Source organism: Labeo rohita, chromosome 13 (assembly GCF_022985175.1).
Source record: "Labeo rohita strain BAU-BD-2019 chromosome 13, IGBB_LRoh.1.0, whole genome shotgun sequence".
NCBI lineage: Eukaryota > Metazoa > Chordata > Actinopteri > Cypriniformes > Cyprinidae > Labeo > Labeo rohita.
The window spans coordinates 22,518,883-22,530,243 of record NC_066881.1 but is presented as its reverse complement, the minus strand read 5'-3'; the positions used below and the strand labels follow the sequence as shown (position 1 = coordinate 22,530,243).

Genomic DNA, 11,361 nt, shown 5'->3' with positions numbered 1-11,361 from the left:
CTCTCCTCCTCCTCCTTCTGTACTTCTCTCTAACCCTTAGTTGACTTGGTCTAAAAGTGATTGCACTGAATGTAACAAACTAATGCTGCTGTAACACATACCATATCTGAAACATCATAAAGAGTGTTTTTTAAAGAATATGACAAATACTTCTGTCAGAACTGATTTCATGCTCCAGTCTGATCTTCCTTTAAACTTTAATGAGTTTTTGTGGATAAGTCTTGGCTTACCTAAGCTTATGAAGCCAAAAGCACCTGAGAATGAGTTTTGATAGGTCATGAAATGTTGTTGGCACTTAAACCATCCCATATTAAATAATGACTGTCCTCAGAATTTTTTTTTTTTTAAAGGGGATTTTAGGTGGAGGTTTACTGTTACAGTGGTTTTGAGATTGCAGTCAACTTGGGAAGTATATAATTATAAAGAAAAACATATTGACTTTTCCTTTGGAGGAATGATTTTTTCCTCAGGCTTAGCTCTTCAGTTTCAGTTTTCTGTCTTCTAATGCACTGGATTTTAGATTACAGGATTTAATTCAGAGTGCTCTGTTTCTCTCCATCTCTCCCTTTTTCCTGCTCACAGAAAAAGTTGAACTTCAAGGCAGGATGTGTTGACACATAATGAAACATTTACCCATGATGCCCAGCTGAAGAAAAAGCATTGCCTTGCAAACAGATTTTTTTCTTTACTAAAACACTCACTGAGTCTGGTATGAAATAAATAATATATTCAGTATTTTATATTATTATTTTTTTTCTATTTTATTTTATCCATGAAGTTGGTCATTGTCAAGTATTTGGTTCTGTTTTGGTTTTGCTCTAGTTTTCTGTGTTCGTGTGTTTGACCCAGTTTCATTTGTTCCCATTTCCCCGCCACTGGTTAGTTTCTGTGGTTTCAGATTAGTTCACACCTGTTTCTGGTCACCCTTATTAGTTCTCTGTGTATTTAAGCCCTTATGTTTGGTGCAGTTATTGTTGTGTTCTGCTTGGTTGTTTTGTCCTGTATTTCATGCATCCTGAGTTTTGTTTAATATTGCTGTGAATAGATCCTGCTTCAGCTACTATTTTTGCAACCAGCTGTGACAGAATAACGGACCAAATTACAATGGATCTAGCAGCAAAGAAAATCCTCCTCCTCTCGCAGAGGAACCAGTCCCTATAGAGGCACACACAGGAGTTTTTGGACCTTGGCCATCTTGTCCTGCATGATGACAACTACCTGCGTGTGCTTTTCCGAACAAGCTTTAATGCTAAAATGAGACTGCGCTTGCCTGGAACAACCCTCTAGAGACTTTCATGGATTATGTGGAGTGGGTACTCCACAACGGTTCCCCCTTCACCATCTGCGAGAAAGAAAAGGAAGGTGGCACTCCAGCCACTACCACCAGCCCAGCACTAGTGATGCACCAGTACAGATGATGAGTCTGAGCCTGCCGCGATACGAGAACCTGAGCTGAAGCCAGAACCAGAAATTGCCCTGGAGCACCGAGCCAACTAAGTCGAACCATGTGCGTGGCCCGGCAAAATCTGTGCCAGTGGGATTACGGGTGGAGTACTAGGGGATGTCATGGAGCCCTACCCCCTCCACAGCAGCAGAACATGGAGCGCTAATTGACTGGGAGAGTTAGTGTTTTTTTCTTGTTTCATTTCCCGGCACCACACTTTTAGAGTCTGTGTTTCCACCCAACCCTGAATCTCCTGTGTCTCTGGTGGTTCCACCCAAGTCTGATTCACCGGTGTTGTCAGGAATCCTGCCCAGCCTCCCTCTCCCACCTCCTCGTCAAAGCCATCCAATTTTTTTTCGACTCCGCCTTTGGTTCCCTTCAGCTCCTTGGTTTTTCCTCAGTGTTCTCCACATTGCAAGGTAGATGAGCCAGTCTCCATCTCCTGGGCTGTCAATCCCGTGGCTCCATCTTTAGTTGACCGAGCCTTGGCCTTCCACACTCCCTTCACTCCACTGGGTTCTGTCAGTCCTCGGATGCCACCAGGCTCCCTCGTTCCTCCAGCTCCACCTTGGTCAGTAGTTGACCTGCCTCCATGGTCTTCCATAGCTCTGGCTGCACCCCCCCATCTCTCCAGCTCCACCTCGGTCCTCGGTCGAACCGGCTACGCCCAGGCCTGCTGAGCCCCTGTCTCTAGCTTGGTCCCACAAGCCTGCGGCTCTGCCTCGGCCCTCCTGAACTTTGGTATCACCCAGAGTGCCTGGGTCTCAACCTCCTTTGGCTCCGGCTCAGTCTGCCATCTCCCTGGTTTTGCCTGGTAAGGCTCCACCATGGCTCCTCCCTACCTCGACTCCACTGTGGGTCTGCATCTTGGCTCTTGGCTCTGCTTCTGCCCAGGTTCCTCCTGCCATCATCTCCTCTGTAGTGGTTCCCTCAGTCAGCCACGCCTTGGTCAGGCCTCTCTCCAGCTCCACGTCAACCTCCTAAGCCCCCACCCTCCCCCCTCTGTTGGACTTTAGGTTTTCTATGGTGTGAGGATGCATGTTTTGAAATGGGGGGCCAATGTCACGTGTATGTTTGGTTTTGTTCTGGTTTTCTTTGTTCTCGTGTTTGACCCAGTTCCAATTTTCCTGAAACTGATTAGTTTATATGGTTTCAGATTAGTTCACACCTATTTTTGTTCATCTTGATTAGTTGGCTGTGCATTTAAGCCCTGTGTTTGGTTCAGTTCAGTTGTTCATTATTTTTGCATTCTACTTGGCAGTTCTATCCTGTGTTTCAGGCATTCTGAGTTTTGTTTTATAAATGTTATTATTACACCAAATAGATCATGCTTCAACTTGATTTTTGTTCATTAGTCAAAATAATTATTTTCTAAAGCCTATAATCTAAAACAAATGATAAAACAAAAAGTGATTATAAAACAGAATTCTGAGAAGAATTCTGAGTCCTCTGCCCGTTGACCACTTCTTGCAAGCCAAGGGCGATGATGTCAGGGCGAAAGTAATCATGACTGTGCACGGAAACTCACATCATACACAAACCCACACACATTCTACACACTCACAAACACATACTTCCATTCCTGTGAACAAACCCAAGAGACCAGCTCTGGGTGTAGAGCAAGAACTGTATCACAGATGTTGTGAAAGTGTTTGGCACTTTGCTCACCATAGCAGAGGCCATAAATCTGATGTTGTGGTCTGAATTTGGAATGGTGAGTTTTTAAAGATTCTTCTCCATTTGTGTTTTTAAATTGTGCGTGAGTCAGAGTGCCGGTTGAGAAATGCTGTTTCTGTAATGGGCCAATTCATCTGGGCCTGTAAGAATGACTGGCTCTGATGATCCTTTTCATAACCTTGTACTTTGAAGCTTTTTGCTACTAATTCTGAAGGTTAAAAATAGATCCTTCTGTGTTTGGTTAGCGTCAAGAATCTAACACTACTGATAAATCCTTCTCTGTCTAGAACAAGTCTTTTTTTATCTCTCTAAACACCCCATTCAACCTCTGAATTGTGTTTGCAGGTGTGTCTGTTTGTTCTGATTTCTCTGTGAATACGTGTACTTTCATGCCCTCTGATGGCTTTTTAAAGCTACAGTGATTTAAAGCTCAGAGAAAGAAACAAGATGCTTATGAGGACAGCAGCAGATGTTGCCTCCCAGGCAAATGTGAAGTCAATCCATGTCTTCACATCACGGATCGTTATTTATTGATATATTCAGTCAAGTGTGGACCACATTGTTTATCCCTGCTTATTGTTTAATATTAAATTAGTCTGTGAAGACAAATCCCCTTTATTTGTGCCAGTTGTACCCCCTGTATCTCTAGGTTTTAACGTGCTGAGACAAATGTGGTTAGGATTTGCATTGATTATGACAAACATGCATTTGATACAGAAACGACTATTTATTTTCAAAAATAAGTTTAAGGAATCCAGTGATATATGTAAATAATCAATAATCAGGTTAAAGTGCCAAATATCAGTTATACAAAAAGGAATCTGTACAAAAGGAGGAATTACATGATTGAAGGTGTCTTTGGTTAGAAGAAATGACTGCTCGACTGACTTCGGGTTTTAAATGTGAGAGCTTTGGTGGGCTCTCAGTAACTGCATAGGTCCGAAGAGTCTGCCTTCATCAACGACAATGTCAACAATATCTAGAAAAATCACTGTTTACAAAAATAAAACAATTGGGAATGGAGCAGTGCAGACTAAAATCACAGATCTCACTGTAGCTGTTCTCTTTGGTGTCGGCGCTCTTCTTGCTTGTTCAATCAATTTGATTGTCTTAAATCCATGCTGAGTTCCATGACTTCTTATCCGGGTTCTCCATTCCTTTGTATCAGTCAAACTTGTAAGGCACCGTGGCTTAAGGTTATGGAAGGATGCCTTTTCAGGAAGCTCTTTGGTCAGGCCTAATCCATCTTTGGTGCGTTAAGCCATACGCAGAGGTCCACGGCCCTCAGATGGAGTCTTTATGGCCTTGGAATGACAATGTTATTGGCTGGTGTCACTAGGTTTGGTTTTATAGCGTCCCCATTGACTGAAACAGATGCCCTCACTTTATCTTGGCTGGTTTGAGCTCCTTGACCTGCATGTGTAATGTTTTGTGGACAGCAAGAGTTCTGGACTGACAGAAACCCTTTCCACACTCCTGGCATTTAAACGGCTTCTCTTTGGAATGGATGTACCTTTAGAGAACAAAAGAGAGAGAATAGTTGTGGTTTGTTAATGGATGTAGGCATGTTTACAACATAAACAACACAGATTTTTAAGTTGTCCGAGCTTCGTTTCTAGGATTAAATATCCTGCGTTTCGGTATTCTGCCAAAAATGTAAACTACTGAAATGACAGCAAAGATAGCGCAACAGTTAGCTGTCTTGTTATGACAAATCTTTGGATCTGCAAATGTTAATTAAATCACAAACATGACTTATATATAGTGATAATTGTCAGTCAGGAAATGAGCCAAGATCATTACTGAAGAATTGGAGGAGATTGTTCAGCATGTCTCAACTAATTTAAATCATTCTTAAAGTACTGGAATAACAAATCTCATAAATCACAAAAGCAGGTGTGGTTTGACAAAAAAAAAATAAGAAACTGATTTGTTTTTCTGAATATGTTGCGTTTAAGGTTTTGCAAGGCAAACCACCTTAACTTTTTTTTTTTTTTTAATGTGCATAACATTAATTAATATATTAATAACACACATTGATTTAAACACAAACACAAAAATTATTAATTCAGTTATATATATTAATAGTTGTTTTTGTATGTGCATACATGCACTTTATTACAAATATTTTGGATTTACCCTGAGATATTTTCTAACTGGAATGATGGAAGAGATCATTATGCAGTAATGTATGATGAGGTCATGATTGGAACAGAATCTGCAGGTAGTTATGTGTTTGTGTGTGGCCCGAGTTTGTGATACAATACATTTATGAATGGGCAGGTATGAGCAGGAATGTATTTCAGTGTCAGCTCTAAATCATCTGATCTGAGATCAGTGTATTGATATGTCTTTACCTGTGGTCTCTCAGGTGGTCCTGCCTCCTGAAGGCCTTATGACAGATGTCACAAGTGTACGGCCGCTCATCTGTGTGCGTGCGCTCATGAATCAACAGGTTGTAGGACTTGGTGAAGTGGCGGCCACAGAACTTGCACACAAACTCCTTTTTTGTCTTGGACGGGAGCCGTCCTCGGCTTGGTTTTCTTTCCGGCGAGGAGAGCTTGGCCACATCCAGCAGGCAGCCTAATGAGGGTGAGCGCACGTGCCCATTGTTAGTGCTCAGATCTTCTGCCTTCAGGGCGTCGTCCTGCGTGGCGGCCGCCGCCAGGTTGGCAAAGTCAAAACGGGGTTTGCTTTTGCTGGACCCTCCAGAACCAGGCCCGGGTGACTCCTGCTTGGCGGGCTGGACGAGATGGGGGAACAGTGGGATTGAGGGAAGAGGGAAGCGGGCGTCCACCAGGCCAGGCAGCTTGGAGAAGGTGCAGCGTGGCAAAGTGAACGGTGGGTAGCCCAGAGTCCACTGGTGCAGGTGGACGGCATGCAAGGCACTGAAACTGTAGATGCTGGGCATGTGGTCGGCAGGCAAGTGGAGCCCGTTGGAGGTCTGAAGAAAGGAATAGTTCGCCAGCTGCAGGGAAGGATGAAGGGGCACGGGTGCTGGGAGCGTTTTACTGCCCATGACTGATTGCAGAAAGTTTCTGTAGGAGACAAAAACAGAAAAAAATGAGTGAAGAGCAACTCTTGAAAATAATACACCTGCAGACATCTGTCTGCATTTTCCGTTTACTATAGGCCTATATCATGCGCTACTTAGAAACGTCTCGCTTTAGTCCTTACAGGCTGAAGGGACTTCCCTAAAAAGAAAAAAAAAAAACACACACACACACACACACTCACGTCAAGGCATAAAGTGCACTTGTCAAGCGAGGCACCTTGTCTGACATATTGAAAGCGCATACTCCAGCGACAGCACAAAGCAATGCTCAAGCCTGCCAGATGAATGTGTGTGCATGTACATTTTGGCGTAGGCGTCTTCTGCATGCTGAAAATATGCCTATGGCCATGAAGACGAAAGACAGCAGGTGACATACCTGCCTCAACTGTTTAATCAGGTTGGATGAGAACAGACACAAAGCACAATAACTCCTCTTTGTCTCATCAGGAACTACAAGCACACACACACTCATACAAACAGGCTTGGTGTGTTTACAGTGTTACTCATATCGTCTGGAGGATTTTTTTTCACACAGTTTTATAAGTACCACGTGAAACGCAGCAACGTGTTGTGTGTTAGATTACCGTTAATACAAAACCAGACTTATAGGGATGCCAGATATGGATCTGGTTACGATGGATAAGGTCAAAGAGCTGCTAAAATTGTTTAAAAGTCATAGCCTGTGTATCATATTTTGAAAGTTCAATAAAGGTCAAGAAAATAATAATGTCACATCGCTAGAAACTCTATCAGCTAAAAGGTCTATGTAAATGATTACGCTTAATTTGTGTGCATTTCTGTCTCGAATATACTCAGGATGCGGAGAGAGTCTGATCCCCGGTAAATAAAAAGTGAAATAGCCCTAATTAGTCTTTCTGAAGCTCAAAGCTCCCCCGGGGATTTGGACGCTCTGATCATGGCGCAGAAGTAATTGACTTTTACTTACGGGGGTCATTAGAGGAGATCAGGACTCGCTCCCGAGAACTCGTACCCTTAACCCTTTGAAGTCCGCATACCTTTAAAACGAGTGACGGAGGGGAATGTGTTACCTGAACAGGCTGCTTAACCGTTAATTCTAACGCCAGTTGAAAGTTTTAGAGGAAAAAGACATTTCTGAATTGTGGGATTTCACAAGTGCTTGGACATTTTTTTTTTTTTTCCGGGACATTGTTGGCTAATTAGTCGGATTTGCGCACTGTGTCTGGGTAAATCTCACAGATTTTGTTCCCCACGCCATCCCGAATCAGTGTTGTGGGGCTAAAGACGTCTATCCCAGACAAGGTGGTGAAAATGTCTCGAAAATCACACCACAGTTGGCTGAGTTCGGGTCCACCCCCATCCATCCCATTAGATCTCTAATGTGACACGTTCTCCTCAAAATGTGGTGAAACATTTTTTTTTTTTTTTAACTTTTATATATAAAAAAAAGTATCAATAAACATTTGAAAATATAATCATGCATCAGTGTGCACTCCAAGAATATATTGTCAGACGCATGGCAAGTGCCTGCAGTTTGCGCCCTCATTGTGGCCTCTGTCTATCAGTAAGCTTCCTTATCAATAACTGTGATTGCTCAGCTTTCATCAGTAGCGCGTTGAGCGCCGAGGTCATCAGTGTTTTATCTCTCGGTAGGTGTGAATGTGCGCCTGTCGGGCGTACGGAGATCACAGAGAAATCTGGACGTGTATTACAGGAATTAATCACGGTCTCGAGGTTCATGCGTTAACGACGAGCCTTTGGTCAATTGTGCAACGATTATCAAGTAAGTGTATGTTTTCTTTTTTCCGCGCAGCCCCCCGAGAGGATGTGATCACTTAACCCTGGAGAGAGGGAAACACACCATTCATTAAGCACCATCAAACAGCTGACTAAATATACAAATATATTTAAGTATTGTGGAGAAGGCCTGGCGCTTTGTTGTGTTTGCAGTTTTATGTAAAACGCGTTTGCCTGTTCAGTATCATAGGGGGGGAAATGACAGTGTAATATAATACGTAATAAATAACGGCCACCGCATATTGTGCAAGATTTAGACTGATGCATCTTGTGTAGTCAGATCAAAATATATAAATGTTAAAGCTGAATAGTTTACTCTCTGATATCAGTAGGCCTATACTCATTTTAAATTTCTTATCGTTTAATTATGCTTGTTGTGATATCTAAATTCGTTGAATTTTTCTCTCTATAAATTAAACAAATCGTGAATATTTTTATTGTTTTAACAGTAGTCATTTTATACATGTAGCATCCAAAAGACATTTTTAGATGAATATATTAGGCCAAAATGCTAACCGTTCAGTAGCATTTTTGTTTGAACCGCGGTCTTAACAATTATTTATTAATATCTGAAAAGTTTCAATTGTTGGAGATTATAGTATAGTAATATTATCATATTATATTATTAGGTTATACTTTAATATCTTTTAGAACGTTTTCAATTCAAATATAAATTGTTTAACCAATAAACAAAGAAAGAAATATTACTACATATTTTTAAAATAGGCCTATGTATATATAAAAAACAAATGGCTTCTATATTCCACATTACTTTAAAAGAAACGTTTGTTTTTTAATATTAAATGAACGATACATTTTAAGATTAACTGTACGTCATTTTCCCCAAATGACAAAATATGTTTGGTTTTACTTTTGGCTAATTTTGCTGCTTGCGCAAGACACTGTGAACGAATAGCGCTTAAAATGAACCGAAACAAACGAATAACGTAATTTTCTCAGCACCGAGCATCACTGTAAAACTCTAGAGGTCCATTCAAAGCACACGCGAATCACGACTCGAGACCACCGACCACAAGGCCACGCGTGGTTTAGGAAAAAAAAAAAGTATAACTTTCTACAGATGCACAATAAAATCTTAAATTTACGATTTGTTTAAACGAATTCGCGTTTGTTATAATTTTTAACGAAAAACACTGAATGACATCAGAGCGGCTTCAAAGCTTTCCACAGACCAGCTACATTTCTCAGATATATGCGAATCTTTTATTTTATTTATTTCAGCAATCTTAATGTTGTAAAACAAAATTATTTTATTCCTCAAACAAATAGTTGAAATGTTTTCACACCACTTATGATCAATAAGCGTTTGGAATGCGCATCCCACCTGTTGATCACTGACCGATCACTATTAAACACCATCATTCACACATTTGATACTTTGCCGTGACTTTTATCTGTTTTAAGCAACAAATTTCTTTGCAATTGCAGTGCAGTTAATACACATTTTCCCGAATATTTTCTTTTAACAACTAAAGTGTTACACGTCCTGCCCGTAATGTTTTACAAGCAATTTCTTGCCTAACTAATTCATTCTGAACATTTCATGTTTGTTGTTCACGCCTACCGCACGAAATCACCGCCAATATACAGACTATATGTCTTGCAACAGTAGTAAAAGCTTGTCATAAATACTCCAAAATGCAGAAAATATTTACCAGATCTTGGCGAAGCGGGACGATCCAAAATAAGAGGATTTACGGTCACTTAGTCGTCCCACAGCGTTTGAAAATTCAGTGCAAAACTCTCAGGCGGATCGGAGAAATGTTCGTCTTCCTCAGCATGTTCTCGCAGCAGAGACACGGGAAAACACTGAAGTTCGCACAGCTGTGGTCCAGCGGTTGTGCGCTGTGAGTATTTGGTTACTCGGGGTAGAAACTCTCTCTCTCTCTTACTCTAGCTCTGTCTTGTGGTCCCAAAGTCAAACCGCCTCTTTATTGTAACCCAACCCGCGACGTCATACAGCCAAACCCCCAACATACTGAAGTGAAGTTTCCTCCACTGGTACAGCAGCGCTCGACGCTAGAGGACCAAACACATGCACTTATCACTGCCTTCATGTCAGAGAAGTGAACCCTACTGCAACTTTTGAAACTTTTACGTTGACAATAAAGTTTGCAGGTCTTTCACCACTTGCACATGATGAGGATAGTATCCCGAAGACGGAAATGAACAGAAATTAAATCCTTAGCATTAAATACATTTAATTTTTGGTAAACATTTTGTGTACTTTGTGTACACGTTATTATTATTATTATTATTATTGTTATTATTATTATTATTCTCCGAAGAAGACTAAAGAATTTTACATCACTGTACGCTGAGATTAGGGTAACAAAATAGTCGTATTTAATTAACGCTCTCATCAATGCAACATAACGCAGAAAGTCAAAGAATTCTTATTTAAAACGAGCTTCTGTGCGAGATGGGGGCGGCAACAAATCAAGCTTCACTTTGTATTAATTAAGGTAAATATACAACTGTCACCTTTAACTTGGGCTCTCTGCGAGAACGAAATGAGAGACCGGTTTTAAACGTCCCAAAACCATTAGTCAATTTGTCACCCCGACCCCAGTGAAGACAGATTTAGAACAAGAGCTTCATTTGCGTTACACAGGAAATGTGAATTCGAGAAGTTCGAGCACTTCTCTTTGATACGAACTGAAGTGCTGTGGAAATTCTTGGTATAAACTTTTCCTCTTGGGGTCAAACACACCTAGGTTAATGTAAACTGTGAAGGTGAAAAATTCACGTAATCTCACAGTTGTATATACAAGACAGAAAGAAAAGTTAGTTTCATTTAAAATGGAAATAGAAATAGACAAATGCTCTAAATGGCATGTGTTCTTTGATTTCAACAAATTCCTAAGAATTCCCGAATTCATTGCACGCATTGAAATAATAAAAACAATCTCTATTTTCTACATCCATATATATATATATATATATATATATATATATATTTTTTTTTTTTTTTTTTTTTTTTTTTAAGAAAATAATACATTTTCACTAACTCTGATTCGTTGACTGGGGAAATCTGCTGTGACGTCACCCCACATAAATTCCTCCGAGATGCAGGTCGCAAGTTCCTTCGTGTGAGACACACAGAGACAGCGGTCTCAGAGAATCAGAGCAAGACAAGGACGCTGCTGTGCATCTGTTTAGCGCTCAATACGCGCCACCTGGTGGCGTACAATTGCAATCCAGCTACTGCAGAGGTGCTCCTGGAGAACTACCTTGAAGAATCTAGTTCCAATCATGTTTTAATACAACTACGAGGAATTTTCAAGTGACCCGTAGCTAGTTCAAGTGCGTTTGCTGAGAGCTGGGAGTAGATTTGGTAAATCTATTAATTCTGAGTCATGTTTTTTTTTTAACTTTGAAGGCCTGT

At 40.8% G+C, this 11,361-nt stretch overlaps 1 protein-coding gene across 1 annotated transcript; it reads right to left on the bottom strand.

The window, feature by feature from the left end:
- Window positions 1–3,828: 3,828 nt before the first annotated feature.
- Window positions 3,829–9,859, bottom strand: osr1 (odd-skipped related transcription factor 1). Its single transcript, XM_051125952.1, has 3 exons — window positions 9,629–9,859; window positions 5,479–6,159; window positions 3,829–4,634 (listed from the first exon to the last, which is right to left on the bottom strand). Exons 2-3 carry the CDS (start codon window positions 6,138–6,140, stop codon window positions 4,502–4,504), a joined length of 795 nt encoding a protein of 264 aa, XP_050981909.1. The 5' UTR covers window positions 6,141–6,159; window positions 9,629–9,859; the 3' UTR covers window positions 3,829–4,501.
- Between the last annotated feature and the right edge of the window lie 1,502 nt (window positions 9,860–11,361).

Coding starts and splice junctions, on each gene's coding strand:
- osr1 (XM_051125952.1), bottom strand. CDS start 6,140: ATGGGCAGTAAAACGCTCCCAGCACCCGTGCCCCTTCATCCTTCCCTG. Junction 4,635..5,478: donor GACCACCTGAGAGACCACAG/GTAAAGACATAT, acceptor TGTTCTCTAAAG/GTACATCCATTCCAAAGAGA.